The sequence below is a fragment of the Thamnophis elegans genome, chromosome 9 (assembly GCF_009769535.1).
Source record: "Thamnophis elegans isolate rThaEle1 chromosome 9, rThaEle1.pri, whole genome shotgun sequence".
Taxonomy (NCBI): Eukaryota; Metazoa; Chordata; class Lepidosauria; order Squamata; family Colubridae; genus Thamnophis; species Thamnophis elegans.
This window is the reverse complement of record NC_045549.1, coordinates 20,271,883-20,289,054: the sequence shown is the minus strand read 5'-3', so window position 1 is coordinate 20,289,054 and position 17,172 is coordinate 20,271,883. Positions and strand designations below refer to the sequence as shown.

Below are 17,172 nucleotides of genomic sequence, written 5' to 3'. Positions count from 1 at the left end.
GCATGCGCGTGCTGCGGACTTCCATGTGGGTGACGCCGGGCCTGTTCCAAACCGTACCGGTTGGAATGGGATCCGGAACCCACCATTGGTATGTATGTATATGTATATACATACACATACACACACACACACGTATGTATGTATGTATGATGTATGTGTGTGTGTATATGTGTGTATGTATGTATACATACACACATACATACATATACATACAACAGTACATTACCAACAAAACAGGCACAGTTGGGGCCAATTCAGTTGCATAAGATTCTCACAAGGAATTGTAGAATTTATTTTTCTGTTAAATGCTTGTGGGAGAGTTTTTCAAAATGACAAGATATTTCTTAATAATGCAAAACCATCTAGGGTGAATTATGCTAATACCAACAGAAACAGATTTCTGGGCATCTTCCTACTTTCTATAGATACAAGTACCGAATGTCAAATACCTGAGAAATCAATATCAAGCAAGTAATTCCCCCCTGTTTTATTTGGCTCACTGAGCTCCCATCAGTCATACTGTTCAAGAAAGAACAACCTTAAAATAAATCCACTAACTTCTGTTCTGTGTAACAGGAGGCCTTGGGAGCACAGAGGCTATTTTTCTGGGAATAGAAATTTAAAACTTTTAAGTACTAACTTTTTAAAATATAAAGCCAATTTTAGTCCTTTTATTTAAATTTTCCATCTCAAACTGTATTACTGGCAATTGTGGTAGGAGAGAAATCTGGAATGCACGAATGAGGAGCAGGTGCCCATATAGAGTTATGGAGCCTAAGACTGTCCACTGTCATCATACAGTTTTTCTCCGTTTAGAATTTTTATTGAGTTATAAGATAAAATAAGATACAAAATACAAAAGTAAACAGGAAAACGGTGGGGAGGAAGAGGGGGAAGAAAAGTGAGGAAGGGTAAGAAAAAAGAAACATTGACTTCAACTCTCTTTGTTGCAGTAAAATAAGGCATTAACATCAAATCACAACTTTTTGTTCTTTCATACAGTGATCAAGTTTTTATTGATTTCTTATTCTGATTTTAGGGAAAGTTGTTTTTATTTCTATGAGCTACAATAAACTATACTGCTTATAACTGTTGCTTACTATGGCTATAAAAGTCTTTAAAATCAATCAATCAATCAATCAATCATCCATATAACTAAATTGTGGTCTCTTTCATAGAACCAAAGAGCCAGAAGAAATCTTTGTTTTATACAGTAAATGCTGAATGCTTTCATTAGGTGACTTTTTTTTTTACCTTCAGCTTGAAGAGCCACAGACAGGAAAAGTGCATTATCACATTTAGCAATCGATGGCTCTTTCTGAATAGTTTTATATATAAAAACTGTTATAATATTCAACCAACGTGTGTCTTCTTGCAGCTTCTGCCCACTAAATCGTCACCTAATTTCTGCTTCCTCAACTATTTGAAGATATCAGAAATACATTTGTTCAAATGTATGGACAACATTCTGATTCTTACAACCCAAGTACCGTGTATGGTACACTATGTTAAACTACAACTACATCATAGTGTGGTTTTTTTTTTCTTCAATAGAAATACATAAAACTTATGAGAGCAAGCTTTTATACGTGCTCAATTGCACTGTTTTAGTTTTCAATCTTTTCTGCAAATGAATGTATTGATTAACAAAGTAAATAAAAGGAATTAATGAATAAGTAAGATTTCAGTCCTATACAACTTGGTAAGATTAAATTTTATCGTAAGGACTGATTTCATCCAACCTCCTAAATTTAAGATAAAGCAAGCCCTACAAATTTAAGTTTAAGAGTTTTTTCAGTCTCATATACGTAACTATACCAAAAGTCATTCCCACTGCATGCCAAATGTTATCCATGCTTTTTTCTCTGTGTGTATCTATGTGTATGCACATTCATATGCAGCTAAATAAATAGAGGCTGTTTCAACTTCCATAATGAGATGCCTCACCAGCTATCTTCACAAACAAGACATAAAATTTAGGCAAATATCAGTAAATCACTCAGAAATAAAGCTGGTACTCAAAAGTCTCACCATTTTCAGCCAAGGGAGCCAAAACTTCAAATATCATCTCCTTCTTATCATGTTCTATTTGCTTTTTAAAGAGCTTCACAAGTTCTTCTGCAATATTTGTGTAGGCAAACTGTTCTTTACTTGATTCTGTGCAATTAAACAAGAAGCTCAGCGCATGAAGGAACAAAAATCAAATGACAGAATTATTTCTTTTCGGTTTCTTAAAGAGGTCAAACAATGCAGTGATTAATGGAGTTAGCTCCATTAGTTATAGGAATAATACATCCCTCTTCTTAAAACAGTCACTAAATGAAAAGAAAAATGACCAGGAAATTTAAGACCTGGTGACCTGAATTATTAACAATTGTTTGAAACTGCACCCAGTGAAAGATGATTATACCCACAGACATAGCAAATTAGCCTTTGGCTGCCTTCAGACAAATGAGGAAAACTATCCAATGGCTGTAATAGATCACCAAATGCTAAAATTAAAGGTCAGGTCTTCTGCCTTAGTATTTCCATGGCTATAAACTGGTGAATTTTGTTCTGTTTCAAAATAGCAACATCTACTGCAGGTCTTCTGCTCGGACTGCTTTGTCTGGTAACCCAAGGCACAGAGGCAATATTTGGGCTCACTGACCTCTCACAAATCTTTTAGAAGGTTTGATAAGGCAACTGAGGTAAGTTGGCAAATATTTCCACCATCATAGATGGTGTTGATACTTATTGGACTAAAATTTTTAAGGCCTAGACAGAAGGTGACTGAAGCAAAGGAAAAGATTTGAGCAATAGAATGTATTTGTTAGACTCATATTTCAAAGCATGGGAGACATCTGTGCCCTGCAATTTAATAAATGCAGAATATCAGGGTTTAATTTCCCCAAACTTTTCTCCTTTGAAAGAAATTTCATAAGCAATTTCTTTTTCATCAGACAGAATGTGACTCCACGCAACAAGTAACAGTGAGGAATTTGATCCCTTTTCTCATTGCAATACTCTGAAATATCGTTTCGCTTCTAGTTTCCTCCTTGATTAAGTTTTTCCATCAAACATTGGTCTATTGATTGAAGAAGGTTGATGACTGTCTCATTCTACGCTTGCGTGCAATACCCTTCTAAGTACCTTATATGATTGTGCAAACATGTAAATTCCCCACTGCACGGATCTGCACTGTAGCTTTTTCTTGAGATTGATTGACATTGTTCTCTTATCCAGCGTACAGTATTTTTATTGAACGGTGAATAGAGCAGCAATGTCAGAAGCAAAGAAGCAATTAAAAACAATTAAATGGGATTGCTAGAGAAAAACACAATTGACAATAGCAGCACTGTTTTTTCTACTGAAACACCCACATTAAAAATACTTACAATGTTGCAATTGCAAAAACTTACCAAGTTCTGCTAGATTTCCAAACGCAACAAGGCACATTTCAGTCAAAGCCGAATTTTGGCAATGGATACCCAACAACTTCACTAATGTAGGGATAACTCCCATGTTGATGAGCTGAGATTGCAGAGTATCTAAAGATAAGACCAAAAAAAAAAGAAAAAAAAAGACACTCTTAAGTTATAGAGTTTCACTTTGCAGTATCACTTGAAATAACTGGCTCCTTAATTATTATCCAGTACCAGCAACATGTCATTGAGGCAACTGTAATTGTACAATACAATTATTATTCTTCCTTGTTCTTCAGATGTCTGCTTAGCATTCAGAGCTATCACGGAAAGAAAGGGTTCTATGCATGAGAGAAACTACCTCTCAGCATTGTTATCTAATAATGTTAGTTTATATAATTTTAATTACATAGTGAAAAATGTTCCCAAATCCTTGAAAAAGTAGTCTCGTTGTTGTTTTTAAATTACAAAAGTGCAACTATTGTAGTCATTTAGGAAATATTCAATTTAGCGCCCCGACAACAGATTTATTAACAAGTACAGTAGGTAAATAGAATTTTTTGCTGCCAACAATCCACCAGTTTTCACACGTTCAAGTTTCTAAATATTGTATACTAACATTGGATTGGATCTAGAGTTAACAAGAGCAGTGAAATCAGTGGAATAACACAAACCACTTCCTCCTGATGGCAACGAAGCTATCATATAGACAACTAAATCCAACCACAATTGGATTCAGTTCCTCATTTATTTTTTTAAGTAGCTATGATCCTGACCAAAAGTGTTATTGGTGCAGGTAAAAAAATTAATCCTTTGCAATTTAGATATGAGGAGAGGAATCTATCTCTACATGTATACTGAAATATAACAGAGCTGAGCAGTATGATATTTTATTATCTATTTTCCTGCCAGCTGAATGCCTGCATACAATATGGGTGACCTTGTGAAACGATCACAGTACTTTTTGATAGAGATGAACTTTGTCACAAATAAACAAGCAAGGTATTAATTTCCACGTTTTGGTGAACTATACCTTCTAGTGACATGAGAACTGCTATTCAGCAAATTTCTATTTAGGAGCCTCCAAATCTCTTTTCAAACTATTGAAACACACACACACACACACACACACACACACACACACACATATATATCAGCATTTCAAATAACTACATGCCTACCTTTAGCACAATGGAATCAGAATCTCATTAACACTTCAATAAAAAGAGCTGTTGTCCATCATGACAGACTTTTTGAAGAAAACAATTTCTAATTAGGTATGAGAGTGTCTGTTTAGTAAAAATTAATACTTATATGAATATGTCAAAAGCAATCTTCCCTCACATAATTTTTTCTTAAAAAGAGTAGCTGGGGATTAAACAACTGTAATCTGCAAATAATGTTAGATTTCAATTTGGGATATGGTCAATGGTCATGGATGGTAAGAGTGATAGACAAGAATAAGTGTAGGATTCAACCCTTCAGCAAAGGCAAATATTTTTATGGGCAAACAAGTAATCACTGCACAAATAGCAAGCCATTCAAGAAAAAAGTTCATCCAAGAATAGGAGATACAAGAAAATTTATATTGAACCACTGGGGTGAGACTACTGTTTGACAGATATAGTATTTACAAGTATACACATGTTTGCTTTTATTTTTGGTAGATATTATCAGTTGAGATATACTACAAAATGTTTAAAAGTTAAAACAAAGATTATAGTCCAAGATGTCTGGGCAACACCAGTTTAGAATTATAGCTTTTCTTATTATTTTCTTATCTTAAAATATGAGCAGTTTTATGTTGGACAGCCTTACCTTTTCAATAAATAGAAATGTTCAAGTGGTTTCTTTTTTTCTGAACCAGTTGAAATCATAGATATGTAAGGGACATTAAAAATCACCACCATTAACTACTCATAATCTATACATCCCTAACCTAGTGAGCAGTTCAAGAATCTAGAAGAGACACAAAATAAAAGGTCTATATTACAAATTGGCTTGCTTCTGGCCTGAACTTTTGAAAAACTAAAAGAGTGAATTTAAAGTCAAGCAAGAACTACAATATGCTGTTGACACCCAGCTTAGATTGCACTTTCTTCTTCTTCTGTTCAATCAGGTCCAATTCTTGGAGACACCCTAGACCAGGGATCTCCAACCTGGGCAACTTTAAAACTTGTGGATTTCAAACCCCAGAATTCCATATCTGCTTTTCAGATATGGTTGCAATGGCCTCCTTCCAAGGGCTGAGACAAAGTGACTGGACTCACACAACTGGCTTTGTACCAAGGTGGGCCTAGAAATCATGGCTTCCTAGTTTCTGGCCTGATGCCTTACCCAGTACACAAAATTGGCACTCAGACTGCATTTATCAGTCTAATTCGGATACTTAATAATCCTTTATTTTTCATTCCGTCTGACAGAAGTTTTCTATAGTGTTCACACAATTCACAGTTAAGTCAGTGGAACTTGCTTCTAAGAAGGCAAAGAAAAGCTGTATTGCAAAAAAAGTGTTCCTATCATAGGTTCACCTTAAATTATCTGGCTTAAGAAGAGTAATACTTTTATTTAAAAATAAATAAATGGCAATGATAGTTTTTGCCAACAGCAGGCAAACACAAGCATGATTAAAATGTTTAGTTCAGCTCTAGAAAATCAAAATGAAAAGCCATTCACTGAGATTATTTATGAGTAGGCCTTCCACAAACCTCACCATTACAAAGCTGACAAAGTATAATTTTAGGCAAGGACACAATCTCCATAGCATATATTTAAAGATAACTGCATTTCTTCTGTACGTGTTTGGATAAATCAAAATCCATTCTCCTTTAACTTGAAATGCTTCATGTAAATTTGGGATCGTAAATTATGGTTCTGTGATAAAGAATGAAATGGCAGAGAACATAATATAGAGCAAGCAGGATGAATAGGGAATTTATATTATAGCAGTTTTCATACTGCCAGAGAAGGCAATTTACAACTTGCAGAAATTGGGGAGAGGGAGGGAAAGGGGTGATGAAATTTCTGTCACAATGTTGTGTGCAAACTTTGCCTTTATGCAATGAAATAATGCAAATACAAAAAAAGCACAGATCCACGTTTTGTTAATGCAGCTGTTTTATATCACTTTTTTACCGGAATTAAAAAAAACTTCCTAGTCTATAACGTGAGCAGTCAAATGAATAGAGCATTACTTTAAAGTCAAGTTTCATTAAAAAGTCAAACCTAGATCACTTCTGCATTTCACTGGTTCCATATTCTTCATGTTTCACACAAAAGAAAATGTGAAAATCAATTTAAGACACTATTCTAAAGGTAATCAGTTCTCACTTAACAAACATAAAAAGGACTGGCAAGTAATGCAGTTGTTAAGTGAAACATAATATGACCGTGTTGGATTTAAAGTAAGGCATCAGTTCCTCTTCAGTCAAGCAAATCAGCATGGGTCATTAATTGCAATAGCATGTGATCATCATTTGCAAGGACACTGGCTTCCAGTGGCGCAGTGGTTAGAGTGCAGTACTTCAGCTGACTGCAGTTCTGCAGTTCAGCGGTTCAAATCTCACCGGCTCAGGGTTGACTCAGCCTTCCATCCTTCCGAGGTGGGTAAAATGAGGACCCAGATTGTTGTTGGGGGCAATATGCTGACTCTGTAAACCGCTTAGAGAGGGCTGAAAGCCCTATGAAGCGGTATATAAGTCTAACTGCTATGCTGACCTTTGCTTGTTGGAAGGAAGTAAGCTCTGATGGTCACAAATACTGATCACATGACCGGAGACATGGGGCTGCCCCTGAAGAGTGCTCGAAGACTGCAGTTGGTCCAGAATGCAGCCGCGCGAGCGATAATGGGTGTACCTAGATACACCCATGTTACACCTATCCTCCGCGAGCTGCACTGGCTCCCCATTGGTCTCTGGACACGCTTCAAGGTGCTAGTCGTTACTTTTAAAGCCCTACATGGTTTAGGACCTGGCTACCTGAGAGACCGCCTCCTGCCATTTACCTCCCAAAGACCGATAAGATCACAAAGATTGGGCCTCCTCCGGGTACCATCGGCCGGTCAATGTTGGCTGGCGACCCCCCCGGGGGTAGGGCCTTCTCTGTTGCTGCCCCGGCCCTATGGAATGATCTCCCCGTTGAGATCCGGACCCTCACTACTCTTCCGGCCTTCCGTAAAGCCACTAAGACCTGGCTGTTCCGGCAGGCCGGGGGCTGTTGATTAGCATCCAGCCCCACTTTAAGTAGTATGTATGTTGTGGAATTTTAAATAACTGTATTTCTATTTTAATTTTATATTCCCTTGTTTGTCTGTAAGCCGCCCAGAGTCCCTAGGGAGTGGGCGGCATACAAGTATCAATAAACTTTGAAACTTCACACTGCAGCATCATCATAAATACATGCCAGATTCCAAGTGCCCACTTTCAAGTAATAGCAATAGCACTTAGATTTATCCCACTTCACAGTGATTTATAGCCCTGTCTAAGCAGTTTACAGAGTCAGCATATTGCCCCCAACAATCTGGATCCTCATTTTACCCATCTTGGAAGGATGGAAGGCTGAGGCAACCTTGAGCCTGGTGAGATTTGAATTGCCAAATTGCAGGCAGCCAGCAGTCAGCAGAAATAGCCTGCACTACTGCACTCTTAACTACTGTGCCACCGCAGCTCTTAGAATAATATGAAAAATATTAGAATAATATGAACAAAGGATAACTAAATATACAAATTCTATATACATGTTCTGAATCTCAATAGTACTCATGAGATCGTATTACCTAATTGGCTTCCGTTTACAACGTAATTTTAGCTGTCATTAGAAACAGCTTTCAAACAGCGGTTAACAAGTCATAAGCCTTCGTAGATAAAATAATTATCAAAGTAGAGTACTGATTATCTTTCCCTTTTTTTTTGCTTATCTCAAATTTCAAAGAACAAAGAGAAATTTTGAAAAGGTAAAATATAAACCAATCAAGGCAACGTGCATTTTCTATGTCCTGAGATAAGGGGAGCCAAATTCAGCTCTTGAAGAAGTACATTCAATAGCTCAAGCGTATTGTTAAATTCTTCTGCACCAGATAGGCAATGAAGCATCTTAAGAAGGGATCCTCCTGCAGCAGTGTCCACAGTGTCAAAGATTTTAAGGCCTGAAATATTGATAGAAATACAAACCCAAATCTATTTTAAATTATGCCCAGGAAGCACTGGATAATCAGTGCAAACCTTCTGGGTCCCTGTATCTTGTATAGGTTAGTAGTCTAGTTTTTATGTTTCACATCAAATGCAAATCCCAGACACATTTCAAAGGACACCCTATGAATAGCTTTCTTCTGAGATGACCAGCTTAAAAGATTAGATATAACCATGGATGGCTGTTGCCAAATCTGACCAGTTCAGGAAGAATCACAGCTGGCATGCCAGCCATAATTGTGAATGCTCTACTTCTTTGCCATGGTTGTGACATATGACTCCAGGGACAGCTGGTGATGATTAGACAGAGCTTCCAGATTGTGGAGCTGCTCCAGAAATGGGAGAAGGTTCCAAGTTTGGAAGTCATATTGGTTGCTAATGTTGCAGTACATAATTGCCAAAATAAAGCAGTACACCCCAAATAAAAGGAGCAGTATTTTCAGACTCAATTTTTTAAAGTGTGCCTTGCTACATAAACATTAAGAAAATACACACAGTCAAATGTAGATTTTTCTAATTATGCTAATTGATATAGTCGGAGACCTGACATCCACTAGAGGACTTTCTTTGAAGTGTTTCTCTTGGATGGAATTAGTAGTTCATTTAGCATTATATTGTGAGGACTGCTATTTCTTTGGGAATTTACATTATAATCACTGTATTCAGAAAAGCTCTCATAAACTAAATGAAATGAATATAATGATCATCCACAGGTTTGGGATGAGATGGAAAGCAAATTCACTTGGGCCATCTAATCAACCTATCAGTTAGAAATAATGACTCCCACTTATTCAAGAGAAGTTCAAGGAAATCCAGTCAATTATTTCAGCAAGCGCACATGCAAGCACGCACACACATTTAAATTGAAACAATGTTACAAGTAAGAAAACGTGAATGAGAAGAGTTAACACAGAGTGAGAGATGGCAGATTGGCAGATGACACCTACAAGAAAGGGTATAGAAATTTGATATAAGTTTCTTAAGGAGAAAACAATGTATTATTATAAATATTCACCTTTGCATCTCCATATAAGCAAGTTCCCAATACATAGACACCAACCAGAGGCTGATCTGGTTCTTAATGATCCCTGGCATCTATGAAACTGAGAAAGAGTATCAAAGATGTATATCTGTCCTTTGTTTCTCTTCTTCTCAAGTACCAATTTTGGCACTAGAGCCTTTTGAAAAACCACCCCCTCGTCCACAGTATGCCTGGAACAGGGGCTCTCTATATAAATCCTTGCGCATCAATAAACAGGGAAGGGAAGAATGAATAAAACTTATGTTTGAACCCGGCTCATCTAATACTTTGATGAAGTTTGGCATCTAAGTGCAACATAGGCAGAGTTTTAAAGGGAGGTAAAACTCTAGCCGCCACCCTAAAACATGAAAGTTCTTTCTCAAGTTTTTTGGTGGTGGTAATGTGTAGAAGGACAATCACCCTTGGCCAAACCTACACAAGCAGAAAGCTCACTTGGCTATGTACATTATCCTAGCAATTAGAGGTTGCCATCAAATCTTTCTCCCATTCACTCAAGCTATCACTTCCATTAAAAAGAACTACTACTCTTCTAAAAACAGCCCAGCACACAGAGAAGGACATGGAAGTCTGAACCGGGACAGGTGTGCATTGACTATTTGATGATACACATTATTGCTGCAGTAATTTAATTAATAAAATCAAAAACACTATTTCACTTAAAATCAAGGTGAGTTGTTTTTTTAAAATTCCTTTATTCATAAAATTTATTGGCCGCTCACCTTTGTTTTTCAATTTATACGCCCTACATTTATTTTTCTAATAGGTGTGTAGATAGATAAAGGTATAGGTAAGACAGTTTTTTAGCATATTTGTTTACCATTCTCATTGCTATAGTTCACCAGCATGCCACAAAAGACAGTCAAGAGCTTCTCATTGGCTGGATCTGTTTTAGTGCCCAGTGACCTTAAATGGTCTATTACAATCTGTGCCCCACCTGCAAGGTCAACTGCGCTTCTGCCCTCATCTGTAAAACAAAGAGTCAAATTAAGAAATAAAATTAAAAAGGCACTTAAGAGTTCCAAACATAACAATAATCATAAAGAGAACAAAAGTTCCGGGGTATTAGTGCTATTGTTAAATGTTTGTGCAAAATGTGTTCCAGCAGGATTTTACATAATTTTTTGTCTATGATAAAGATGCTTAGGAGAACTTCAGGGAGTATAACATCCTGGGAAAACACTTATCTGTTCCAACAGATTTTGTGTTCTTTTCTTTCTGAGCAAATACTTGTTTATTAGATTGACATGCTGAGTTTTTGTTCATGGTCTGGAGTCACAGAACCTTCCTCCCATTTCCCCCTCCCCTCGGAAACAGTCTGTGAGCTAAATGAAAATTATTTGATCTGATCCAGGAAGTCCACGACTGAGAACAGAATATGGGTCAACCTGGCGCCAATTCAACAACTTAATCAATACATCTCAATGGCACTCTGAAGGCAGGGAGTCAAGAAGGGGAATTTCTTCAACACAAGGAAACAAAATATAAAGAACTGGATCTCCCGAAAGGCATATATTGTCCTTAGGTCATGTTGCATAGCTCCTGTTTTATAGAAGAGATATATCACAGGGCACCTCTAGATTTTGGAAAGTCAATTGTACCCAAATTAATATTAACGTTTTACAAAATCCACCTAGCCAATAAAAAAAGGTAAGTAAACCAAGAAGAAAAGAATTCCTGCAAAAAAAGAAGCTTATCTGTAGACAAAATATTTGAAATACTGCTTCCTTTAAGGAGTCCAGATGGGCTACATGTGTGCGGACAGAAAGCAGCTGCTTGAACCTGTATGCCTGTTATGTGAAAAAATGCTGATGAGGATGAGGTTCATCACCAGGATTAGATGATCAATGTTTAAATGATTAGCACCTAAAGGGCAAATACTGTTTTTAATGGCATTTGACAACATATGTATATATATATCCCCAACTTAAAAGACTCTGATCAATATACAAAAAAAAAATACATTAATGACATTTGAAAAAAAATATAAAATTTAGATGACTGCCACACTGACTCACAAAAGGTCGAAAGCCCGTTGAGACAAAATGATTGTTCAATGCACATCGAACTGTCAATAGAAAAGATCCTGAAGTCTTTTTGGGACATCCTATTTCATAATGAGAAATCCAATTCTGAGAAGGTTTGTTTTTCTAACATAAACTTCTCTTTACTCCGGGGGGGGGGGGGTCTTAAGTAAGCCTTCTCTAGAAGTTCAGACAGGACAACCAAGATCATGTGAATATGGTGACTCCTGATATATTTTGACATTATGATGCATCTGTTATAACCAGAACTCCCAAATGGTCTTGGAAACCCACTTCCAAAGAAAAAGCAAAATGCAGTAACTGCAGAATGGGAATGATCCCTCAGAAGTGCATTTCTTCTACCAATTGTCTGGCCAGTGTTTTCTGAACCCATTGCCACTTTAGGGTTGCCTTCAAAATGTTGAACACATTGAAGCAATCAAATTACATGATGAGCAGGGAATGAGCTATCATTGCCAGAAATTCTCAGTCAAAGTTGTGTATAAAGAGCAATGCACTGCGGGCTACATCCAGATTCTGGAGGAAGTTAATGCTTCTCTACGGAAGGACAAAATTCTACCACCTTCCTCCTTGAAGGAAGTGGTAGTATATTGCCACGAAAGAGGATGTCCCTCAATTCAGCCATATTAGACAACTTCAACCATTTCCAACCTTCCCTCTTCAGGGAGAGTGGTTGAGAAGGTGGTTGGGAATTCAGGCCACAGGACCCTAAAAGGAATAGACCAGTGGTTCCCAACGTGGGGCCCACGCTCCACAGCGGTGCAATTTTATTTTTAATGGGGGCAATTTGAACCTTTGTTTAAACCACGTTAATGGCCTTTTATGCTTCCTCTGCATGAGTAGAGGGAGGAATCAGGATTTTAGAGATGCCTAGGTGGGGCATGGCCAAAAAAGTTTGGGAACAAACTGGAATAGACTAAATCCCTCTCTGTCACAGCACAAGAAACAGAATGGTCATTTTGGAAGATGACTTTAGTCAAGAACTGCATGAACTTCTTTGTAAGAACTATTGGTAGCATTTGACAACAGTGGTCGTGTTTTCCAAAAGATAAGCAAGTTACAGACAAAAAGCTTAACAACATTGTCAAAATCCACATGTACGTGTGTCTTTCCTTCTTTCCTAGAAGTAAAGTTTTGGGTACAAGAGATATAAGATACACATAAGGTCTAACACAAAAATAGTTCATATATACACACACATTTTCCTCTTTTAGAACAAAGAAAAGGTCATCTGTTTTCTGTTTTTTTGATTATACATAAGGGTGCAACAAAATATAATCTTTTGTCATCATAACGTTTAAGGCATTTCCATATCAAAATGCTACATACTGATTTTATTGCGATAAACTGGGACAAGAAATGCCCCAAAACCAAATGATGCAGCCTTATCTCACTGCAGCAAACATTTGGGAAGGGGGGGGTGTCAGTTGTTGGTTTTTAATAGGAAAAAAATATTATCTAGGGATGAGCCTCAAGCTAATCTATGTTTTGAAAAGGGAATTATAAAGATTAATCAGTAGTGTGTAGTTAAAAATTTCATATACGCTGTCTTAAATATTCTGCAGAGAGAATTGGATAAAAATGGTCAAGCAAGTAAATATTCCAAGAAACTAATCCTTCCTACGGTTTATATTACACCAATATTCTGCAATTAGAACCATCAAAATACACATACATTTTTGTTACTATAAATGAACTGATTTTTCAGAGACTCCTTGCAATGCAAATTGTGTATATGTAAAATGAGCTTAAAAAAGATACACAGGATGCAGATCAGAGGTGGTATTCAGCAGGTTCTGACCAGTTCTGGAGAACAGGTAGCGAAAATTTTGAGTAGTTCGGAGAACTGGTAAATACCACCTCTGACTGGCTCCACCCACATTTATTCTCTGCCTCCCGAGTCCCACCTGATTGGGAGGAAATGGGGATTTTGCAGTAACCTTCCCCTGGAGTGGGGAGGGAATGGAGATTTTACAGTATCCTTCCCACCAAGCCACACCCACAGAACTGGTAGTAAAAAATTTGAATCCCACCATTGATGCAGATATTTGCTGGGCTGTATGTAAAGTACCCAGAGATTTTTTTCCTTATCATACGATATACAAATCCATACAAAAACAAATCAATTGCATATGATAGCTAAAGGCTAGGTTATGAGGTCTTATAAATAACACAGATTGCTGTTTAGGGGTTGCTCTTCCCTTTAGCCTTCCTGAGTCGCTTCCTCCTTGCAGAAGCTGATCAGGTGATGTGAATTAAATCTGCCCACAACACTGTTTATTTACAGGCCTGGAGGGTGAGAAAATTCACCTGTGTCTTTTTGGATCCACTTAATCTAAAATTAACCAAAATTAAACTGGGGGAGGGAAACTGCCAGAATGCTGATTCTGTGACTATGTTCCAGCAGTCTTCATTCTTTAAGGAAGGACAAACCACACTGTAAATTCAGGGTGTCACAATTCTAATTACTGTCTCTCTCTTCTCCATGCATGAAGTACGGGAAATTGCCTGCTAAATATACCCACCATATCCCAGTCAAAACAAGTTTGGAACATGTTGTTTTGTCTTATTCTCTGTTTGTCTATTACCTTGTCAGCAGTGAAGTAAACTCCCACGTAAAACTTCCCAGTTTCTGTAATAAATTGGAAGGTGTTGCCTTTTGAAATAGACTACAGTATAGATGTATTTTTATTTTTTTAAAGCAAAATGTTCTGCTGGCTGCAAAGCCAACAAACAAACACTCATCACACAGTTTGCATCACGACTGTTCTCAATAAGTTTTCATTAAAAACAACGAAAGGTGAAATGTAGCACGGTCCTGTTTGGGTAAGAATAACCAGGCATAAAAGTATAGCGTTTATACATACAAGGCTTCTGCTGGCTGAACTTGAAAAGCTAAGTGAGGTTGCATCTGATTAATATTTGGAAAGGAGATCACCTGGAAATTTCAGGCTGTAAGATAAATGGGGAAGTAAAAATAAAACCCCCGAGGCAATAATAAACCATTTCTGTACCACTACCAAGAAGGAAAAGGCAAAGATTGCCCATGAAGCCACAAAGTGTGGATGACAAAGGACACTTTACTTTGCCAGTCTAATCTTTCCTGTAAGAAGATTTAGCAATTCAATGGCAATGTCTAAATTTTAATTTTAATCAAACTTGCATGCTTGCTCTCAAGACTGTTTTCCCTTGAAATAATTTAAAGCCTTAGCAATGCCGTTATGAATAACTTAAATTTTATACAAGAAGGTTTCGTTAATGAATTTCACAAATTGGTCACAATACTGTAATTTACAAAATGTGAAGTCACATTTCTAAGGCAGGGGTGGGATTCAGCCGATTCGGACCGGTTCGGGTGAACCAGATGCTAATTTTACATCTGGTTCGTTGAACCAGTAGTTGCAAGGACTGGCTGGCCCTGCCCACCACCCTTCCCAGGAGTCTCCACACAAACCGTTTTGGATGAAGGTAAGTGCAGGGCCCACATAGAGACTCCGGAAGAGCGAAAAACGGGCCTCCCAGAAGTTCCAGAAGTTCCAGAAGTCCGGAAATGGCCAGTTTCTGGCCTCCGGAGCCCAGGGGAGGCTGTTTTTGTCCTCCCAGAGGCTCAAGGAAAGTCTTTGGAGCCTGGGGAAGGCGAAAAACGGACCTCCTGGAAGTTCCAGAAGTCTGGAGACGGGTCTGTTTCCGGCATTTAGGGGAGGCCGTTTTCGCCCTCTTGGAGGTTCAACAAAATACTCCGGAGCCTGGAGAGGGAGGAAACTCCCCCACACCATGGTGCAGAAGGCCAAGTGGGCCATGCCACCATTGCCATACCCACCTAGCAACTGGGCAGAGAACAGGTTGCTAAAATTTTTGAATCCCACCCTGTTCTAAGGGTAACAGTTTAACAAAAGTAGGCAATTAACATTTTAAACATAAATTTTGTATGTTTAATTAAATACTTAAATAAGATTAAGAGTATATATCCAACATGTACCTACTCTGTCCTGTATTTTATATAGTACTTCAAAATGAGCCTCTTCTTTTTTGAGCTTTTCTTGGACAGAACCTTCCTTTTCTCCATATTGCACAAATGACAACTAGAATCTAAAGCCCCAATGGCAACTGGGCCTACGCTTGCCTCAACCCCACTTGTGCTAACTTTGCATTAATTAAATTTTGGCTCACATTAAATGTGACCTGGTATGAATGTAATTAATTGCACTAAATTGAATTTTGCATTATTCAAACTCACAACCTATCTATATATGAACTTAAAATTTGAAAACTTCTACCTATGCTCCTTATTGGGGGAGAGGGGGAGATCAAATCCTGATGATACTGAGAGGTCTACCTGAACTCCTAACCAACCAGTGTCACTGATGTGTTGTCCCAGTGCCTAATGGATTTAAAGTCTGGATGGGGTGGCTTAGGATCAGCCCTAGAAGGACTCAATGGCTCTAGTTCAAAGATCAGCTGTGTCTGAATATTTGCCATCTCTAGTTTTCAATGGGTTTATTGCAATTGCTGCAAACTAGGAAGTCTCCCTGAACTCATGATACTTGCTAGAAGCAGCTGGCAACCATGATCAGGAGAGCTTTTGCACAAATATATCTAGGGCACCAATTGCACCTTTCCAAGTCTAGCATACTCTCACTGTCACCCACTCACAGTCACCCATGCCTAATTTGCTTTTCATTCACATTAATATAATGGCACTTACACTGAGCTTTAAATCCACTTAGGTGACACAGCTAAACAAAATGGGCCTGCAGAAACAGGAGTACATTTTTTGTACCACCATTTAACAACTCTATTCTATGAGCTGGTTACCAATGTGCTACTGAATGCAAAGTAAGGTACTGATGATCTATAAACCCTAAAGAATGTATGAGCCAACTTTTGTCCTATGATCAGGCAGGATGGATAGGCTTTGGGTGTCATGATTAAAAGTGCCAACTTGTGGAATGCCAGAATCATGACATTCTATCACTTGCCTCCACCCTCTGGAATACAACCGTTACCTGGCACTAACTTTGAAAACCCAGGTTTTTAGAGATTATATAAAGGACAATGAACAGACTAGAGGACAGTATGCTTGTGGCCCTGACTGGTGGAAAACATTTTTCTCCCCAATGTGCTTTTTCGCCTGTGTGGTCTATATTGGATTTATGCTGTTTTAACTTTGAAAATCACTAAAAGTCTTGGATTTAATATTCTAAAAATCTAAATAAATAACAGCTTGTCAACATATAGCATATAAAACATATAACAGTATAAAAGCTGTCAAGGCCATTCACAGTGGCCACCTTTTGATACTTCACTGTGATTTTTTTGAGTTTTGACTACAGGATCATAAATCACTGAATTTGATGAAGTTTCTTCTCTTCTCTAAGGTATAGGTAAAGGTTCCCCTCACACATGTGCTAGTCCTTCCCGACTCTAGAGGGCGGTGCTCATCTCCGTTTCAAAGCCAAAGAGCCAGTGCTGTCCGAAGACATCTCTGTAGTCATGTA

General features: G+C 37.9%; 1 protein-coding gene across 1 annotated transcript in view; it reads right to left on the bottom strand.

The window, feature by feature from the left end:
- The window catches only part of RAP1GDS1 (Rap1 GTPase-GDP dissociation stimulator 1), a 47,249-nt gene that overhangs the window by 24,944 nt on the left and 5,133 nt on the right, over window positions 1-17,172 (bottom strand). Inside the window, 2 exon segments of the mRNA XM_032224112.1 lie at window positions 2,032-2,157; window positions 3,402-3,530. Of these exon segments, the coding sequence (XP_032080003.1) occupies window positions 2,032-2,157; window positions 3,402-3,530 (255 nt within the window).